This window comes from Tauraco erythrolophus, chromosome 11, assembly GCF_009769465.1.
Source record: "Tauraco erythrolophus isolate bTauEry1 chromosome 11, bTauEry1.pri, whole genome shotgun sequence".
Lineage (NCBI taxonomy): Eukaryota > Metazoa > Chordata > Aves > Musophagiformes > Musophagidae > Tauraco > Tauraco erythrolophus.
This window is the reverse complement of record NC_141475.1, coordinates 1,223,264-1,244,222: the sequence shown is the minus strand read 5'-3', so window position 1 is coordinate 1,244,222 and position 20,959 is coordinate 1,223,264. Positions and strand designations below refer to the sequence as shown.

The 20,959-nt window shown below is 50.4% G+C and overlaps 2 protein-coding genes across 6 annotated transcripts; one reads left to right on the top strand and one right to left on the bottom strand.

The window, feature by feature from the left end:
• Positions 1–205: 205 nt before the first annotated feature.
• Positions 206–11,399, bottom strand: ING5 (inhibitor of growth family member 5). Of its 2 annotated transcripts, none has more exons than XM_086618719.1 (9): positions 11,330–11,399; positions 10,746–10,817; positions 8,708–8,874; positions 7,174–7,285; positions 6,211–6,304; positions 4,970–5,105; positions 4,746–4,807; positions 3,436–3,505; positions 206–1,020 (listed from the first exon to the last, which is right to left on the bottom strand). In XM_086618719.1, the coding sequence occupies exons 1-8, from the start codon at positions 11,364–11,366 to the stop codon at positions 3,463–3,465; spliced, it is 723 nt and encodes a 240-aa protein (XP_086474845.1). In that variant the 5' UTR covers positions 11,367–11,399; the 3' UTR covers positions 206–1,020; positions 3,436–3,462. The 2 variants fall into 2 exon arrangements, with proteins under 2 accessions (XP_086474845.1, XP_086474844.1); XM_086618718.1 differs by lacking the exon at positions 11,330–11,399 and adding an exon at positions 10,980–11,031.
• Positions 11,400–11,654: 255 nt separating this feature from the next.
• On the top strand, positions 11,655–20,063 carry DTYMK (deoxythymidylate kinase). 4 transcript variants are annotated; one of them, XM_086618713.1, is made up of 7 exons: positions 11,655–11,784; positions 12,668–12,776; positions 13,120–13,140; positions 13,486–13,514; positions 13,926–14,095; positions 16,678–16,875; positions 19,192–20,063. In XM_086618713.1, exons 1-7 carry the CDS (start codon positions 11,655–11,657, stop codon positions 19,300–19,302), a joined length of 768 nt encoding a protein of 255 aa, XP_086474839.1. In that variant the 3' UTR covers positions 19,303–20,063. The 4 variants fall into 4 exon arrangements, with proteins under 4 accessions (XP_086474839.1, XP_086474842.1, XP_086474840.1 ...); XM_086618716.1 differs by lacking the exons at positions 13,120–13,140; positions 13,486–13,514 and having other exon boundaries at positions 14,005–14,095; positions 16,750–16,875; XM_086618714.1 differs by lacking the exons at positions 13,120–13,140; positions 13,486–13,514 and having other exon boundaries at positions 14,005–14,095.
• Positions 20,064–20,959: the final 896 nt, after the last annotated feature.

Below are 20,959 nucleotides of genomic sequence, written 5' to 3'. Positions count from 1 at the left end.
CCCCCGCTTTTCTCTCTTCCCCCATTCTCTATTTCCCCTTTTTCTTCCCCCCTTACCCTTTTTTCTTTTTCCCCTCCCTTTCCCCTTTGTTCCCCCTTTTTTCCTTTTCCTTCCTTCCCCCCTTTTCTTTTTTTCCCCCTTCCCCCCCTTTTTTTCCTTTTTCTTCCTTCCCCGCCTTTTTTCTTTTTTTTCCCCCTTCCCCCCCCTTTTTTTCTTTTTTCCCGTTTTTTTTTTTAATAAAAAGATTTATATCCTCTCACATTTATAAAGGGAACATAGATCAAATTCCTTTAAAAAAATAGAACAATCAGGTTTAAAGTCATTTCACCTCCAGTTTGGACGCGCTGCAATAAAGCTGAGCCCCGCAGGGTATTTGGGTGCTCGGACAATCTTTAGTGGAACATTCCTTTTTGTGTATCACAGTCTCGTTCACCCTCCTCCAGAAAAGTATATTTAACACTGTACATTCAAAACTCAGGAGAAAGATTTAAATCCTTCCGTAAGCAAAAAAAATGAAGGCTACTGGTGTTTCTGTCTCTAAGGAGTCTTACAAATCTCCAAAGTCAGGTGCCCGTGGCCAAGAGTCGCTCCTGAGCCCGTCGGAGCCCCCGTGCTGGTTCGGAGCGGGACGGTTTATTGCTGGTGGCTGACGCCAGGAGTTCTGACACGTCGAGACGTTACATCATAACGAAGAGGAGTACGTCGCATCTCACACCGCTCGCGATTCCTGCGAAGTATCTCTCCCTCTGCACCTGATGCTGACCTCTAGAGCGTATTTTTCTTTTTGCTGTGCTGGTTAAACCAGAAAATTCCTGCACTTCCCAGTCCCGGAAAGCACTGGCTGATGGAAGGCGTTTTGCCATCCTACCTGACCATCTGTCCTGAGCTGAGGGCGCTCAGCTTCACCCTGCCTCACCCACAGCTACGCGTTTCCAGTAAGGCCTCCAGAGAGGTGTGATGGAATTGTGAGATAGTTGCAAATCAAACGCTTAATCTCTGGTGACACGCTACTAATAAAGCCTAAAGTGAAGGGAAAAAAAAAAAAAAAAAGTTGTATACAATACCATTGGATGGAAGGGGAAAATAAAACCTGGAATGGCATCAACACCAGTCCTCAGGACACAGCAGATGCTCCTACATCAATCCAGTGCGGCAGGGCAATGAGGTACAGGTCTCTACAGGCTGGCTCACCAGGTATCACCCTTCAATTTACTCTCCAGAACGGAGGTGGAAAGAAAAAGCGGGCTGATTGTATTCCTAGAGGTCCAGGTTCGTGTGCCTGTGCTTTTCCTCCCTCTTCCCTCCAGCAATCCGCTTTCGGTTAGCCTGCGTGCTCTCCGGGTGCTATTACAACAGCAACGATGACATCATCTTGTAAACATCACTGGGGAAACTTCACGGAGTGATGCGACGCAGCGAAGGCACGTGCAGCACCATGCTTTAAACAAAAGGACCCTGGAGACAGCTTAGGGTTTTTTTTTTCCCCCCATAGCAGATGCAATAAATCAAAATGTTCACAGAAAAACTGTCTCGGTATCAAGAGGTTTCTTCTATGTCAGTCTTGACGTACCTGCAGCATCTGCAAAGCCCAACGGAGCAAAGCAGGGAAGGAAAACTGGCAAGAGCCGTGTTCTACTTTCTTTCATCGCAAAACACAAAGAAAAGGGTCAGTAAAACAGGGAAATAAAAAAAAACCAAACCCAAACCCTTTTTTTCTTTTGGAAACAGGTGCCACAACCTGACTAGAAGTGATTCATGTTTTTTTTTTTTTCCCTTCCCTACTGTTTACTCAGATTGTTTTTACAGCAGAACAAAAGCTCATCTGGAAGTTTGTTCTGCCTTTCCAGCAGTCTATACCAAGAGCTCCTGCACAATGGTATGCAAAGCAGTACACAGCCCTGCACAGAGTGGCCCCCAAAATCTGTCAGGGACCACAGCCGGCCACGTTCATGAGCCCTGGGCTGTACTGCTGCAGGGGGAGTTGGTTTGGGGCTTTTTTTTCCCCTCCCCTCCTCCAGCAGAACCACCTTTCCCCACAACATCTCTTATTGCAGGTGGGGAAGCCTTGTAGTACAGGAGATATCTATGAAGACAAGAGTTCTCTCTGCTCTTCCCTCAACTTCTGGATCCACTATAGCTCAGAGGAAGGAAAAACCAGAAAGACTTTTGTCTTCCTAATCCTGATTTCCCTTCTTTTCCTTCCGCTGCAGCAACTGACACGGTCAGGACAGCAAGGATTCACATTCATCATCTGAAAGGCAGCTTAAAGAAGTCAAGAATATGCAAATATGCCCCTGCTAAAAAAAAAAAAAAAGGAAGATAAGACGTAATTTTAAATATTTCCTACTGAATAGCTTGCTTCAACAGCAGTGCTTCCGAGGAGATGCTATTCAAAAACCCCACCAAGCTGTCACACGCCGCCCTTCAGCTTTGCACCATCACGGACGGGTACGCATCGTCCTCACGGAGCCTCCCCTTAAAGCTTGTTTTCCTGATGTATGCAAGGTGCAAGACAGGCAAGCAGAAGTAACAAGAATGAGGCCTTCATCTTATTTTATTAATAAATCCCACCTTCTATCTCTGCAAGAACACTGTAGGTTTCGTCTTCACAGTAACGTACTTAAAGGATCTTCAGGGAAACGGACACAGCCAGGAAAGATAACAGGCTCTCTCAGTGTTGCTGTCACTAAGGAGCAGTGCAGAACAATTCCTTCACTATTTTAAAGGTTTTCTCCCAAAAGAGACAAACCTTTTCTGGAAGGAGATGAAAAGTCTGACGGTTTCTTTCTGTTAAGGTTCACGTGAATGGAGGCAAGATCGAGAATCAAGGCAGTGCAAAGGCAGACAGGAGAAACTCCCCAAAGAGAAGACAGGATCACACCTCTCTCCCATCCTGCCCTGTTGAAACTAAGCACAGTACTTGGCTTTGAGGCAAGAAACGCTGGAAACAGCCAACCAGCTTTCCTGTTCCTTTCTGCACTACACCACTGCACGACAAACCGACTTCGCGCCCGAACAACGGAGCCTACTTCTCTCCTGCAGGCTATGCTGGAGAAAAATTCCTTCTTCCCTACCATGCTAAGCTCCAGGCCTAAACTCTTTCAATGATGCCGATGCTGAGGACACAGGTACCTCGTTCTGCTGCAATGCCTGACGTGGTTTCGTTCACAGATTCCTACAAACTGGCACAGACTGCAGCTCCCGGCTGCCCGAGCACTTCGCAGTAACACCAATTTCAGTGCTGTGCAAGTGTAACTTAAATAAAATCCCCATGGCACATCCCCTCCCTCCCAAAGTCCTTTTCTTGTGAAAGGACAGGAATTACAACTGGCAATTAAATATCATACCAGAAAACAAAGGAAGGTAGGTTAAAAAAAAAAAAAAAAAAAGATAATATTGCAACGTGAATGAAGAAATATATTAAATTCTTCTTGCCTCAGAGGACGCATTCCCCTCTACTCCTTATTTCTTTTTCTTTCTTTCCTGAACACAACGAGGACAAAACCTGCAGGGAAAAGAAGAGGCAGTGATTAGTTCCTGACAAAGTCAGTTTTCAGCACCTAGAAGTGTGCTGTGTTTTGGATTCGGTCTGGGATTTGGTGTAAGAATAATGTCGGCAACACACTGATGGTTATGGGTGTTGCTGAGACCTCAAGGACTTTCCAGCTGCCCGTGTTCTGGCAGCGTGCAGGAGCACACCAGGCTGGTGGGAAGCACGGCTGGGACAGAGGACCCACAACTCCCAGCTCAGGATTTGAGTACAGACGGAGGACTGAGGCCCAAACTGGCCAACGGAATATTCCACATCATGCAATGTCATGCCCAGTATATGGATGAGGGTTGTCTGGGAAGTTTATGAGGCGCTCTCACTTTCTTCAGATCTCTTTTCGGGGCTCTCACTCTTCTGGGATTGCAGTTTTGGGACTTCTCTGCTTTGGGATCACTAGCCAGGACAGGTCAGGTGTTGATCAGCGGGTGGTGAAGAATCACACCGCGCATCACTTGTTTGTATGCATTATCATCATTTGATGTATGATCACACATTGTTATTTTTAGTTTATTTTATTTCGATTATTAAATTGTTCTTATCTCAACCCATGAGTCTCCTTCCCTTTTCCCCTTTAATTCTCTTCCTCATCTCCTGGGGCTAGGGAAGGGTGAGCGAGTGGCTGCGGGGTGGTGTTTAGTGGCCAGCTGGGTTAAACCACAATAGCCACCTCGTTCATCAGATGAGATCAGTCCATCAAACAGAAAGTAAGTACGGAACAAGCCTATGAATCTTTCCAAGATGAGCACATACATAAGCAAACCTCGAGCAGTCTTCAAACTTTGCTCCCAGAAGTAAAAAAAAAAAAATTAATACATACATGTCTCTCCTCAGTTCTAACCACGGCCAGAACTAGGTGATAATACAGCAAACCTGAGATGTAACATGCACACGTGTGCAGAAGCCTCAAATCAAAACCTGCTCATGCAATTTTGCATACACCTGGGTCCTTGCTTTGCTCCCACCACAATCCACAGCAATCAAGACTCCTGTGGAAGCAGCCTACAGGAAGAAGGCTGCCCTTCTACCTTCACACAAACACAGCCCCAACCCACAGAGGATGCAAACCCCCTGCTGACAAGAGCAAAGCTCCTCCATCAGGAAGGGTCACAACAGGGTTTTCATGCTTATCGTGATGCTTATGGCTGCAAATCGTAGCCTGATAAAAATTCAAAGGGCTGTACATTGTCATACTCACCATTTCCCTTTCGGTTTGGTGGTGAGGTCCACGCAAGCGAAGTGGAACCATTCAATCGGGCACTGAAAAGCAAGAAAGGAAAAACCCACAGAGTGAGAAGTTCAGCGTTTCACAAACGTTCCTTTCGTTTTGTACGATCTAATTGAGCAAGTACCCGCCCTCCTCCTCAGATTTCACAGTGCTGTGATGTTGCAAACACCTGAAAAGAAATCAGCTAGGCTTACGTCTAGGTTGTCACAGCCAATCATTTCTCCGTAGGACACCTGGTGACACAGGCAGTAGGTAGGTTCGTTGGGGTCCACTGGCATGTCCAGGACATCCGAGGGATGCACCGACAGGATGGTATCAGCAAACTCAGATCTGTGGACAAGGACAGACGGACGATAAAACACTTCTCAGTTGTAGGCGACACCACGTTTCCAAGATGTGAATCCCACTCCAGAAAATCAGTCTTTAACAATATCATCTTCCCCAAAACACACTGACTCTGCTTCAGGTTTTAGATTACATTATCACATATTATCCAGTGATTAATGAGCTTGACTATAAAGGATTAAGAGAATGATTTGTAGATGCCATGACTACTTGGAAATGTTCAAGGCCAGGTTGGATGAGGCTTTGAGCAACCTGGTGTAGTGGAAGGTGTCCCTGCCCATGGCAGAGGGGCTGGAACTAGGTGATCTTTGAGGTCCCTTCCAACCCAAACCATTCCATGATTCCTTGACTACAGTAACAAAACCAACATACAGATCACTTCTGCTTGCGGACAGAAGAATCTGATTTTTTTTTCCCCAAAAATCAGTTTTAATACATATATTTTTTTCTCCTTGCCAGGTATCAGTGAACCCCCTTGCTCTGATAGGAATGTATTAAGTTGACATGTCAGTAACACTCAGTGGAAACTACTTTTCTTCTTTTCTGTCCCACTATTTAGCCAACTGGAAAATTAAAATTACCAGGGCCCCTCTGATACAAACCATATGATAGAGAGGATTCTTCTGCGGTTCACGAAACCAAATCAGATTACTCAAGACTATTTAGGACATGATTGTTCGAAAACAACCCCCAAAACTCTCCAAGATGTCTAGAACAACAACACAACACCAGGTTTTGTCTCAACGGGCAAGTGTTTCTTTTTACAACCAAGGCTACAAGCAACTGTTAAAAACAGCCGCACGACAAAAATCAAATCTATTTTCTCCCAGCTTGCCAACAGCGGCAGAGACGCTGATCTTGTCCTTCCAGAGGGCATTCCAAGCATGCCAAGTTTCCACATGCCAAGCAAGGAGTTAATCAACAGAGCTGACTCATCCTAAGCAGGACACTAATGAAACGGAATAAGACCCGAACACTCCAACACCGCCCACCATCCAGACAGGAGTCATAAATAGGGGAACATGAGCTTCTGGAAAATTCATCAAGTGCCAAGCCAAAGTCACCGGAGCTGTGACCGGGTGTGCCTTACCCTCCTTTGAGTTTCTTCTTCTTTGGTGTGTCTTCTTCAGACGTTCGCCTGCCCCGGCCGCGAGAGCCTCTTTTGTCTTTCTGACTTCGTCCCTCTGTAAAGGAAAAAAAAAAATCCCATCGTTTCCATTTATTTGAGTGCCAGAAGAATGTTTGTCTTTCGATGCCTTTATTGGTTTGAAATCCTTCTTTCATATGTAATTGAACACGAATGCTGGTTCTGAAATATATTTTTATGCCACAAACATGCCAAGGTAGCAAGTAAACTCCTGCGCTCCCAGTTTTGACAATTAAATCACTGCAGTACAACATCAGCCCGTATTGTTGCACAGACATAAACAGCATCATATCTGATTAGACGTGTCGTAATTTTTTTTAAAAAAACATCATTATATTTTTAAACTCAGCCAGTTATGTTAGTTACTGAGTAACTAATTATTTCCACATCCCTGACCTTACCTCTTATTTCACAGTTCAAAGGCATAAAGCTGCGCCCCTGTGAACCACAGCTCAAATTTCACTCTGATCATATGACATGAAATCATTTCTAGTACACATTACAGAAACTGTCACCCTCCTTGTAGCTGCTGATCACCCCTGCCCTTCCCAGCCTGATGAGCATTCAAATTCCAGTAAGAGGAGGAAAACAGGAAAACCTCTTCTCCTCAAAAAGATCTCACAACTTACTCAGTAACCAGACCGAGCCTGACACTGAGGCTGTTACACTCAAGAGCTGCAAGAATTCAGTTCAAATTCAGTGCCCTCAATGCAGAGGGCACTCAGTTAGTGCCCTCTTAGCCAGCAGCCTCCTTACAACCAGTAACCGTGGGCCACCTCAGGATGATCCAGCAAGCAGAGACAGTAAGTCAGTTCTTCCTCCGGGAATAACAGCTCCCTTTAAACCCCTTCTGGTTAGACAGGCTCAGTGCTGGAAAAGGCTGGCAAACATGTAGAATTCACGCACTTTTCAGGCTCCGAGATCCAGGGTTTTCAAAATCACTGCCTTCCAGTTTATCTTTCAGATCCGCTTCGAAGCGTGCCAAGTCTGCATCCAGCCGGCGGATGTGCTTATCCACCTGCACGGAATGGGACACCGTGAGCTGAATTAAAATAAAAAAAAAGAAATCCCCAACAGAAACAGGAAGATCTAGTAACTTGGCCGTTACCGGCATGAGCAGGAGCATACTGCTTCAGAGCAAGGCGTGAAACGGGTCCCAAACTGGGAAAGGGAAATGGCACGTGCAACGGGAACTAAGGTGGAGAGCAAACCAAAAAGCCCAAGGAAAACAGGCAAAAGCAAGAGGACCCAATCCCTCTATGGAGAGAAAGGAAGGAAAAGAGGGGGGAGGAGGAGAGTGAAAGCAACTCAGACTAACAGTTTGCAGAACAAAACAAGACAAGAAGAGATATTAAAAAAAACCCTGTTTTCTCTCTGCAGTTTTCAAAATACATTATTCAACTAACGCCCCTGAAATGTAGATCCACCTGTTTTTTCTGGCGTTTCCCTAGCATGCTGTTGGAAGAAATTCAGTAATAAACACAGGCAGGTGACCACTGACCATCTCCAACCTCAGGTCAATACATCAGGTGAGTACCTTGCACCACCCTGGTGGCAATAATGTGGCTTACAGAACAGCGACGTAGCACAAATATTTAAAGCCACCACCCCCAAACCGTGCTGCTGCACTACCTCGTCCTTCCATCAGTGGTTGTCTGGGACACTTTTCAATCCCTGTGAAATCATCTACTTTTCTGCAGTATTTGATGGGCAATACTGGAGCTGCAGATGTAACAGAACCCAAAGCACCTCTAGAAGCTGGATGGAACACGCTAATTACAGTCAAAAGGACTCCCCTTGGTCAAGTTTTATCTAGGGGGTAAACACACAAAGGCAAGAATTATTCAAGAGACAGCTAAATGGACACAGGAGTAGTGGCAGAAGAAGAGAAAAGTGGAAAGCTGCTTCTGAAGAAGTGAGATTTTCCCACCAGGTCCACCAAGGAGAGTCAGGCAGGGCTGATGCATCTCCATTCTTTTGTCCCTTGGAAACCAAAGTAACTGAGCAGATTTCCCTCCACTACTCCACAATATAATATGGAAGTTGACTTCAAAAACGTTGCTTATGAGTAAGACCAGCTCTAAATAAACTCCTGGGTGACAGGGGAGCTGCTGGGGAGGAGGGAGTGGGGTAAATTTGCTGCTCTTATTCCACAGCAGACAGGCACTATCGATCAAGCAACCTCCAAGTGGGATAAACTCATTTAAACTCCTCAACAGAAGAGGAAACGACTTGACACGAAACCTGCTAAGACAAGAGGAGGCTTTTTTGTGAGGACAACAGTAAGAAAAACAAGTTTGAGGACTAAGAATTTGTTCCAGTAAAATATTTACGTAAAAACATTAATACATCAGGGAAAACGGACGCTGCGGAAGCATCTTCCACGTCCACCAGCAGCCCCACTCCAGAGTACAAAAGGCTCACTGGTTGGGATCCTCACCATCTCGTACGTCTGCATGGCCAGCTGCACTTTGTCGTCGCTGTACTCTTTGCATTTGCTGTAGGCGCTCTGGATTTTCCGCAGGTGCTCCACTCGCTCCTCGGGTAACATGTTCTTCACGGAGTCGACGTACTCTGCCGCCAGGCTGTCGATTTCCGCCTTCTTATCTGAAAAGCGGAGACATGGAACGCAACAGGAGAAAGCTGTCTTCCAAGGGAACTATTTTTTCCTTCTATGGTATTTAGAAGACCCCTCCTGACTTCCTCCGACTCCTTAACATATTTACCTTTTTTTTAAAAAAAGAAAAAAAGTGAAGTTAAAGGTATTCACTCTTCATAGAATCATCTGGTTGGAAGAGACCCTCAAGATCATCGAGTCCAACCGTTCCCCCTGCACTGTCAGGGTCCCTAAACCATGTTCCTCAACACCAAATCCACACGGTTTTTCAACACCTCCAGGGATGGGGGCTCCACCACCTCTCTGGGCAGCCTGTTCCAATAGTTCACAACCCTCTCTGGAAAGAAATTTTTCCTGATATCCAACCTAAATTTCCCCTGGCGTAACTTGAGGCCATTCCCTCTCGTCCTGTCATTCCTAACGTGGGAGAAGAGACCGACCCCCATCTCCCTACAACTCCCTTTCAGGTAATTGCAGAGTGCGATAAGGTCCCCCCTGAGCCTCCTCTTCTCCAGACTGACCCGTCCCAGCTCCCTCAGCCGCTCCTCACAGGACAAGTTCTCCAAACCCTTCACTACTTTCATTGCTCTTCAACACTAACGGTGTGCTTCTGATTTCTTTAAATGTTTTACAGTTAATTCAGAGGAGAGGCTCCCCGTTAAGATCAGACTGACCCCACGGGTTCACAAACTTCACCCTTCCTTGCCACATGCGAAATGTTGCATTTGCTGCACAGCCATTTACCACCTGAATAAATGGAACTGGAAACCGTTAATGAGCAGCCAGGTACCAACACAAACCTCAAAAAAGGAAACACAATCGGTCTGGCGAGAGACAGAGCAATCTGCAACCCAGCAGATGTGGAAGGAGATGCGAGCCATCAGGTACAGCGATCACATGGCTACAAATTAACATGTAACTGCCGGGGAAAAAAATTAAATCCTGCCCATGGGTCGGGGCAATCCCAAGCACAAGTACAGGCTGGGTGGAGAATGGATGGAGAGCAGCCCTGAGGAGAAGGACTTGGGGGTACTGGTGGATGAGAAGCTCAACATGAGCCGGCACCGTGCGCTGGCAGCCCAGAAAGCCAACCGTGTCCTGGGCTGCATCCAGAGCAGCGTGGGCAGCAGGGCGAGGGAGGGGATTCTGCCCCTCTGCTCTGCTCTCCTGAGACCCCCCTGCAGTGCTGCGTTCAGCTCTGGGGTCCCCAACACAAGAAGGACATGGAGCTGCTGGAGCAGGTCCAGAGGAGGCCACGGAGATGATCCGAGGGCTGGAGCCCCTCTGCTATGGAGACAGGCTGAGAGAGTTGGGGCTGTTCAGCCTGGAGAAGAGAAGGCTCCAGGGAGACCTTCCAGTGCCTAAAGGGGGGCTACAGGAAAGCTGGAGAGCGGCTTTGGACAAGGCTGTGGAGTGACAGGACAAGGGGTGATGGCTTTAAACTGGAAGAGGGGAGATTTCCATAAGATCTAAGGAAGAAATTCTTCCCTCTGAGGGTGCTGAGGCACTGGAACAGGTTGCCCAGAGAAGCTGTGGCTGCCCCATCCCTGGAAGTGTTCAAGGCCAGGCTGGATGAGGCTTTGGGCAACCTGGTGTAGTGGAGGGTGTCCCTGCCCATGGCAGGGGGGTTGGAACTGGATGATCTTTGAGGTCCCTTCCAACCCAAACCATTCCATGATTCTGTGACTCTATGACTCTATAAATCCGGTCCTGTGAGCTGCAGCCCTCACAGCAAAGAAACAAACGCAGCGCAGCGCTCAGGGGAAGCAAAGGAAAAGCCGGAGAGGGGCAACACCTCCCGCAAAGCCGAATCTCCAGCGGGATCTCCATCACCTCCGCTTACGGGAACACTCGAACGCACCTTCCGTCCTCTGATCCAGCTCCCGCATCAGCTGGAAGTTCCTCTGCAGCTCGCACGGCAGGTTTTCGATGCCTGGAACGGAAAACCCAGGGAATTCTTGGGAGAACCGCCTGTTCCCTCCGCGGCAGCATCCCGAGCGCGCCGCACCGGCCGGGCCAACCGGAGACCCCCCCCTCGCCGCACGGGGGGCAGCGCCGCCTTTGCGCGGGAGACCCGCGGTGCCGTCTGACGTACCGTGAGCTGCGCGTTCGCGCCGAACACCGGCGCGCGGGGCCGGCGCTTACCCGCGCATCCGCGGGGGCGGAGAGCGCAGACCCCCGAGCGGGGTGGGGGGGAGAGAGGGGGGGCGGCCGCCACCCGCCGCAGCGCGGAGGGACCCGCGCAACCGGCCGCCGCCCCGCCCCGCTCCGCTCCCCGGCGCGCAGCGATGACGCGCCGCGGCGGCGGGTGATGACGCGGCGCGCCGCCGCCCAGCCCGTGGCGCAGTTCTAATTCCCGCGCTCCCGCCGCCGCCGCGCGCCCCCGTTCCCGCCTTCTCCGCGCCCCCCGCGCGCCCCCCCGTCCCCGCGGCGCCCCGCGCTCACTGTCCAGGTAGTGCTCCAGGTACATGGCGGTCGCCATCTTGCGCCCCGCCGCCGCTTCCCGCCGCCGCTTCCCGCCGCCTGCCGCGCCCGCATGACCAGGGCCGCGGCTTCATCCCGTATTCACGGCGCGCCCGGCGCCCATTGGCCGCTCCTGCTGCATATTCATGAGGGGGCGGGGCCGGCGGCGGCGGGGGGCGGAGCTTCCCTTCCCGCCTCGCCGGAGGCCCGCGGCGCCTCGGTGCCCTCCCGCCGCCTAGAGCGGCCCCGCGGAGCGCGCTGCGATTGGCTGGGCGGCGGCGGAGGGGGCGGGGCGCGCGCGCGCGCGATGGCGGGGCGGCGCGGCGCGCTGATCGTGCTGGAGGGAGTGGATCGTGCCGGGAAGAGCACGCAGGGCCGGCGGCTGGTGGAAGCGCTGCGGGCCGCCGGCCACCGCGCCGACCTCCTCCGCTTCCCGGGTACGGGGCCTGGGGGAGGGGTGCGCGCCGGTGCCGGCACGGGACGGGACGGGAGGGAGCGTTCCGCAGGGCCGGGCAGCCGCGCGTCGCTGTGCCCCCGGGGGGGGGGGGTGCGGGGGCGTCCGGCCAGGGCTCGCGTGGGGCACCCGGGCCCCGATCGCCTCCCACCCGTGACAGACAGATGGACCCCCGTCCCGGGCAGACTGACCCCTCCCACCCGTGATAGACAGATGGACTGACCCCCATCCCGGACAGACTGACCCCTCCCACCTGTGACAGACAGATGGACCCCGTCCCAGACAGACTGACCCCTCCCACACGTGACAGATGGACTGACCCCTCCCACCCGTGATAGATGGACCCCCATCCCGGACAGACTGACCCCTCCCACCCGTGATAGATGGACCCCCGTCCCGGGCAGACTGACCCCTCCCACCCGTGATAGACAGATGGACTGACCCCCATCCCGGACAGACTGACCCCTCCCACCCGTGATAGATGGACCCCCATCCTGGACAGACTGACCCCTCCCACCCCTGACAGACAGACGGACCCCCAACCCGGACAGACTGACCCCTCCCACCCGTGACAGACAGATGGACCCCCATCCTGGACAGACTGACCCCTCCCACCGTGACAGACAGACGGACCCCCAACCCCAACAGACTGACTCCTCCCACCTGTGACAGACAGATGGACCCCCATCCCAGGCAGACTGACCCCTCCTATCCATGACACATGGACCCCCGTCCCGGGCAGACTGCCCTCCCACCCATGACAGGCAGGACCTGGACAGACTGCCGTTCCCCCAGGACAGACAGACACCCCCTTGGCCGGAGCGGCTCAGGGCAGCGTTCGTCCCTTCTCCCCCTCTTTCCTACAGAGAGAACAACGGAGATCGGGCAGCTGCTCAGCTCCTACCTGGAGAAGGAGCGGAACCTGGAGGACCACACCGTTCACCTGCTCTTCTCCGCCAACCGCTGGGAGCACGTGTAAGGACCGTTACGTTGTAGAAGAAAAACTGGTGGCCTTGAGTCCTCCCCGCCATTTTAGCTCGCAGCGGGCACTGCGCGGGCAAGGGTACGACCCAGTTTAGCAAGGGAAACGTGGCTGGAAGCAATGTCCCAACGACTGGTAGCACCTCTTAAAACTTGGGATTTAATCTTCCTAGATCGAATCCCATGGTTTGTTTCTTGAAATCGTCAGGTGCGATTTCCAGTTCCTGTGCTCTACTGGATTGAAGAACTGGGGAGCTGAGACCGTGCCAGCCTAGACTGGTAAATTACTGGCTTTCCTGAAGGAGGAGACCTTGCTTTGCAAGGAAGTCTGTGGGAGTGACATCGTGGTTAAGGAATCGTGTCCAGACTTCCCCCGGGCCAAAGGCTGCATTCAGCCATAAACATCTGTCCCTGCTTTCACCCTCGAATCTCCAGTGTCGGCTCTTGCTCTTACCTGGAAATCTGTACTGCAAAATGGTTTTCATTTTAGAGAAAGCGTTGCTGGTTCCGCTGTAGTGGTGGTGCCAGGCAAACTGGGAAAGTGAAGGCAGGTGGACGAGCTGTAATGGGAAATGTCATTGTTGTGAGCAAAGGACGCTGTTCTCCGAGCGAGACAGAGCATGTCACAGACCTGCCCCATTAAAAAGGGAGGAGGACTAGGCTGTTCTCGTCCGAGTAGAAGTCATGGAGCTGCCTGGAGCAGTGCCCTGCGCTGGGGCACCCTGAACTCGGGTGTCTTGACAGGGTGTTTGCCAAACATCTCTTGGAGGGCAGAATACCGACAGCTGTTTATCTGGGACGGGCAGCACAGATGACCCTGACACTTCTTTAATGGCTTTAAACTGGAAGAGGGCAGATTTAGATGGGATATAAGGAAGAAATTCTTCCCTCAGAGGGTGGTGAGGCACTGGCACAGGTTGCCCAGAGAAGCTGTGGCTGCCCCATCCCTGGAAGTGTTCAAGGCCAGGTTGGATGAGGCTTTGGGCAACCCGGTGTAGTGGAGGGTGTCCCTGCCCATGGCAGGGGGGTTGGAACTGGATGATCTTTGAGGTCCCTTCCAACCCAAACTATTCCATGATTCTAATGATCTGGTTGCAATGGTGTATGTCAACAGAAGCATTGGCCTCATGAGCTGTCCTTCAGAGGAACCCCTTTCACTTGTATCACTACAAAGGAGTATAACTCTTACTATTTATGGTTTCTTCTCCCACATGGTTTTCAGACCATCGATGAAAGAGAAACTGCATCAAGGGATCACGCTGGTGGTTGACAGATACGCCTTTTCTGGAGTGGCCTTCACAAGTGCCAAAGAGGTGAGCGAGACCTGCGGCAGCCCCTGCTCCTCTCTGTGTCTGGGAAACAGCTCCAGTTAAGAGGCCTGATATGGATGTCAGTGCGCGGGGCCCTGGCTCCTCCCCCAGGGAAGCATGGATTGAAATCGAGGGATGGAAGTTTCAGCTTAGCTACTGGCGTGATCTCTTTGCCTGGGTCTAACCCTTCCGCAGAAAGAGCAGAGAAACTAATTTGGTTACATTTCATCTCTCTGGACAGACTCCTGGCCGTTGAGAAGCCAGCCTGTTTGACTCTGGAGAACGATCACGCGAGTTTATTTGGGATTCTTCGTGCTTGCCATGCCTGGTGGCCCATCAATTTGCAAAGAGTAACAGAACTGTGTGTGTTGGAAGGGACCTGTGCAAGTCACGAAGCCCAGCCTCCTGCTCAAGAGTAGGTCTAATGTCAAGCAGGCTGCTCGGGGCCACATCCAGCCAAAGTCTGAGCTCTTCCAGGGATGCAGATCCACAACTTTTCTTGGCTCTTCTTGCAGTGTTTGCTCACCTTCATAGTGAAAATTATTTTCTTAATTTAGCCTAATTTCTCCTGTTCTCACTTGTGCCTTTTGGCCTCTCTCTGTCTGCCTTCAAGACAAGTCAGCTCTGCCAGCCTCCCTTTGGGTCATTCTACACAGCTATAAGATCCTCCTGAGTCTTGTGCTCATTCTTGAACTCCGAGAAGGCTGTCCTGGAAGATCAACCAGCTCTCCTGGGCCTCTTTGTCTTCCACGTGAGTTTCCTGGGGCATCCTGCTAAGATGTCCCTAAGAAACAGAAATCTGCTCTCCTGTAGTCCACACTAGCAGTTCTGTTTGTCTCGTTGACACCTCTCCAGATTTTAAACCACTGTCTCGTGTTCCCTGCAGCCAAGGCTGCGCTTGACCTTCACATCTTCCATCAGTTCTTCCTTGCTTCTGGGTAACAAATCCAGCAGGGTACCTCCCCTCACTGGCTGATCGATCACTGGGTCAAGAATTCCTTCAGCGTGCTCCGGAAACCTGGATTGCTTGTGCCCAGCAGATAGGCAGGTGCTTGAGGTCCTCCATGAGTACCAGGACTTGCACTAGTGATCCTTCTTCCAGCTGTCTGAAGAAGGTTCATCAGCTTCCTCTCTTCAACCAGGCAGTCTGTAGCAGGCGCCACCCCAGCATCACTGCTCTGCCCCAGTTGTACTGCTTCCAGTTGAGCCTCCGTTATCATATCATCCCTCAGACATTTCCACCTGGCCTCTGTCGTGGGTCAGGCCGCTCCGGCAACTGAACCCCACACAGCTGGTCACTCACCCTCCCCCAGCCCCAGGGATGAGGGAGAGAATTGAAGGAGAAACGGGAAACCCGTGGGTTGAGATAAGAATGATTTAATAGAGATGATTTAATACACAGGGTAGATGCTCACCACCCCCTCTTATCCGCAGCCCGTCTCGTCCCGAAGCTGCAATCCCGGACGAACGCGAGGCCCCGAAATAGAGGGGGGGAGAGAGAGAGAGAGAGAGAGAGAGAGAGAACCCCGAGAGTGGGAGTGCTGGGAGAGAGAGAAAGAAAAAAAAAGGCCATAGAGCAAAAGCGCAGAAGCGCAAAAGCCCGTCTGTCCGGCTGCCCCTCACCTTTATACTGGGCATGACGCTGCATGATGTGGAATACTGATTGGCCAGTTTGGCCTCAATCTTAAGTTCCACCACAAATCACAAGGGGAATCGTGTGCCCCTTGTCCCAGATATGCTCCCCCCTTATCCCACCGTGCTTCTGCACTCTGGCACACTGAAAAGCCCTCGGAGTCTCAAACATCAGCTTGCTATCAGCATTCTTCTCAGAGCGAGCCTCGGAGTAAAACCAAAACACGGAGCTCTGCTGGCTGCTAAAAAGAAGAGCTGACTCTGTCCCAGCTAAAACCAGGACAGCCTCGCATCCTCAGTTCTCTTCTGATTGCAAACCTTCTCCTGACAGACGTAGTTTGAAACTCTCTTCCCTGGCTTAGCAAGTCTGTCTGCATAGACACTCTTGTCCCGCTTCGTCCGATGCATCCCGCTCCTGCTCAGTAGCCATCCATCCTCAAAGACTGTCCCACGGTAACAGAAACCGAAGTCCTGCCTGAAACACCAGCTGTGCAGCTGAGAGTTGACCTACGCTGGTTCCTGCCCCTCTTCCTGGAATGATCAAGGAGATGCTGGACCCCTGTGCCCTGCACCCTCACCTCCGGAGCCCCGCAGTCACTCTCGGTACATTAAACATCACCCTGATAGTATCACTGGTGCCCCCGTGGGTAACCAGTAAGCGGACAAGCCTTAGTGGTCTCTCCACAACGTTGTGGATTCACGTGCCCCCATGGAAGTTTTTAATTCTGTCAGCAAGATCCGAAAATTGGGAAGCTTTGTCTGTTGTCTGGGCCGAAATACCTGGGTAGGCTGAGGAAGCGTAGGGTAGGAATTTGAAAAGGAGTCTCCATGGGCCCGGAACGAGCCACGCTAAAGCTGTGTGGTGTTTGTACTTGGGAGTAGTTTTCTTTTTTTTTTCCTTTCTTTGCATTCTTTTCCTCCACCTCAAACTCGGTTGTCTTTGTTTGGGACAGAACTTCTGCCTGGACTGGTGCAAACAGCCTGACGTCGGACTCCCAAAGCCAGATCTGATTCTGTTTCTTCAGTTAAACCCAGAAGCTGCAGCAGAACGAGGGAACTTTGGAAACGAACGTTACGAGAACAGCTCCTTCCAAGAGAAAGTTCTACAGTCCTTCCATCATCTGATGAAGGACAAGACATTAAACTGGAAGGTGAGGAAATAACCCTAATGGGCCCGTCGCAGACCAGGGTGGGTTGTCTCATGACAGCTCCTGAATTGTGCCCATCGCCTCCCTGTGCTCCCCCTTCCTGCTCCTGGTCAGGGGGACACACTGGGCATCAGCCAAGGGCTCTGTGGCAGAGAGGACACTGCTCTGTTCCAGGACACCCTACGGGGCCCTGTTGGGATGGGGAGGGTGAAGATTTTTGTTGCTTGCTTTTGCAAAAAAACTTTCTGGAAATCATTCAAGAAAGATTGAATCAAGGCTCAAGGGGGCCTACAAGAAAGATGGGGAGAGGCTGTTCAGGAGGGCCTGTTGTGATAGGACAAGGGGTAATGGTTTTAAAATAGAGGGAGGTAGGTTCAGGTTGGATATTAGGAAAAAATTTTTTACCATGAGAGTGGTAGAACACTGGAACAGGTTGCCCAGAGAGGTGGTGGATGCTCCATCCCTGGAGACGTTCAAGGCCAGGTTGGACGAGGCCCTGAGCAACCTGATCTAGTTGGAGATATCCCTGTTCCTTGCAGGGGGGTTGGACTAGATGACTTTTGAAGGTCCCTTCCAGCCCTAACCATTCTATGATTCTATGATTCTCTTACTTAAAGACAAACTGGCAAACCTGTGTTAGAAGCAGTGGGACACACCCATGCTCTTACCTGCCTCTGTTTGCTTGGAGTCTTGCAGCATCTGCCAAGGAGCCTGGAATCCCTGAAGGTTTTTGGGGTCCTCTTGCAGCTTGTGTCTCCCTCACTGCTAAGCACCTTCCTTCTCACATGGCCAGTTTATGTCAGCATTTGCTGTCTTACTGCTGCCAGAAGTCTCTCCAAATACATGATCTTTGTTGTCCCACGCTGCTGCCATCGCTTTTCCTTCTTGTTCATCCCTTGGAGCGCTCTGCAGAGGACAGCAGCCTTATCCCAGAGAGAGGAAGTGTGTAGATCATCCAGGCTGAGGTTTTCCAGTGTGGGCATCTTTTTTACCATCTCATCACCCTGCCAGTGCTTGATCATGAGATCTGGGCAGCATCTTCCATTTATTCTGTAGCTTTCACGCAGACGTAGGAGGACACATGTTATAGATAAGTTACTGGTCACCGGGAGCTGGAGACGTACGCAGATTTCCCAAAGAGCAGACTGTGTAAGGTAAAAGTAATTCTTCACAGCCTGGTTCAGGTAAACATGATTCTCTAACATGAACGAGTTTTTGTGTACTGTTAGGATCTGAAGGACCTAAATGGACAACGGTCACCGAACTAGGACTTTTATTCCAGTGTTACGCTAGAAAATTACCTTCCCTACATCACGACTGGAAAAATAAGGTGACAGAAAACGTGTACCATAGCACAAACCCCCAGAAAATTCATTTTAAAAAATAAGCATGCTGTCGTGTGAGACAATATGGAACTTGTGTATAACTCTGTCTATCACTTGTCTGTAAACTCTGATTTTTCCAGATATTCCAGCAGTGAACCACACTTCTCTTATTACCTGTCTTCTGTTATTTCTTTTGTTTTCTATCCATTGCTTGAAAGGAGTTTTCACTTAAAGCAACACATCTATTTAAAATACCCCAAAGTGCACAACCATCAAACAGGTAAGTATCAGAATAGATGAAGGAGAGGTGGAAATCCAGTTCCAGTACGCATTAAAGGTTTAGTTAGCATTCCTGTTTCTGCCCCTCAGTATCAGAACAACAGGTATCTGGTCACTGGCTGCACCTCTCTACACCTTTCCACCAAACCCTTTGCTCACTGTGGTCACTCTCCAGCACACGGGAGCGATGCTGCTGTCCGTCAGACGCCAGGCTGAGGAACACCAGCGTCCTGTCGCTCCGCCACCTGTTGCCACCTCGGCTGGTAGTGTTAAAACAGACCAGCCACCCCACAAATCGGAAACTGGAACATGGCGTGACCGACTTTTAGAGGTTCCTGCTCTCATGGGTGGAGTTTGTTTTGAAGAACTACTGAACTACTGGTGTCTCTGGGGGATTACGGAACAGGGTGAAGAACGTTTACCTGCCTTTATGTCACAGGTCCCAAAGACTGTCGGCAAACAACATGCAGCAGCAGCAGTTTCTTCCGTTTCCCTTCACCCAGCCCCACACCTACTTAAATGTCTATTCCTAAATAAAAGTATTTTTCCAGTTCCACTCCAGAAGCAGTGCCCAGGAGGTGTAAAATGAGCTCATTTCACTGCTCGTCAGTAGTAACAATACTGGGGGGAGCAGACAGAACAGCAAGGTGAGTTTTTCTCATTTGGTGGTGTTAACTGAGGACCATGTTTGTGTTTTTTTTTCTCTTGGAAACAGACGGTGGATGCTTCAAAGAGCATAGAAGACTTGCACAGAGAAATCAAGTCCATTGCAGAGGAAACCATGCAGGAGGTTCAGAATAAACCTTTGGGAGAGCTCTGGAAATAAAGCTTTTTACAAGTTATTCTTTTAGACGTAAGGGAAAACTCACCTCTTGGATCTTCCTTGCTCGGGTGCCTCCCCTACATCACCTTCCAGTAACTACGGCTTATATCACATGTATTCTTCTGGGTCCAGCACGGTGCTGATGTCCTTGTGATTTTATCTCCTCCTCCCCTCCATCCTGCGTAGTCCCTGCTGTATTTTGGAAGCGCACTTGCACTGAGCATGTAACAAATTCCTCGTAAAAACCTCCCTGCCTGCAGTAGGAGCCCTTGTTCCAGCCCCAGTCCGGTAGCACAGGGCTCCTGGCAGCAACAGCCCTCCCAGTTTCGGGGAACTGCAATGTTTCTGATTCTTCTGCCTCTAGTACACACGTCCTGTGTGCTGACAGCAGTTTGTAGAGGGCTTGCTAATAAATAATTCTTTTAAACATTTTGCACCAGGCATTTTTTTTTTCTCAGTATGATCATTTCTCTTCTAGAAGGGTGTAAAGGAGGTGAAGGTGCTGCTGTTGAGGCACTAAATCCTGGCAGAGTGGTTTGCTAGAGCTGTGGAACGAAGGGAGAGATGAATTCTCGTCTGCTCCCCAGCTGCTCAGTGAGAACGATACAGAAACTGAACCACTGTGAGCAGGTAAGAGTCTGACATAGATGTGTTTGCTCCTAGTTTGAAGGGTGAGTGGCACAGAAATTATTTTAAACTGGTCAAGTTACTCCTGTGGCCGAGATCAGAGGAAGAGTCTCCTGTGACTCCCACACAGACCCCAGTGCAATTTAAACAGCCCGGCACAGGCTGCCAAACCAGATCAGCTGTGAATTCATCGGAGTCATCAGGAACGACCGGCAAAACACAGTCAACTGGAATGTTACATCGAACCATTTGCAAAGTGTGCTGAGATATGGGGATGACCAGGAGAGTTAATGTCTCCATCCACTGGGCAGTCAACTCGCCTTCTAGCAGTGTGGACTGATCTCCGAGCTGGCTGATACAGAGACTAAATCCTACTCTAATAGTGAGAGGGGCATGGCTTGAACTGATCCTCTAACAGGGTGAGGAAGGCAAATGTTTAAACCAAAAATTGCTAATGCAGGCGTCAGCCGAAAGGGAAAAAGCTGCTGCCTTCCCTCTGCAGCTGCACAGCACGAGGTAGCAGAAACATTCCTCGAGAAGGAGGTGAGCACCCGTAATGCTGAATCAGGCCCTTCCAGCAACACTGGAAGAAGACAACAGAGAAGTAATTTAATTTGTATTAGCTGTAGGCTCCTGACTAAAAAGCCTGAAATACCTGTTAAAGATCTAGGAAAGCTGAGCTTAGCTCTGTTACTGGGGTTGTGTTAACACTCAGGTAAAATCTTGTCTGGCTGTCAGAAAAGCACGAGCATGAAATAAGTAGTAACTCTCGTGTACAAATCAAGAGGGAGATGCATCCTGAGTGAGTGGCTCCCAAAAAAAAAAGGGCCTTCCAATGGCATCAGAGGGTGGAGTGTTCCAGTCTGAGTGCTGTGTCCTGCCACTGCACGGCAAAACAGGAGAAACGGGTGTCGAATTGACTCCGCTTCCTTCTGTGACACTGCCTGCTGCACAGCTGGGGACTCGAAGGCCACCTGGAAACTGATGCTAGGAAAAGCTCTTTGTTAGAGAGCTACACAGTGGGCACGAAACC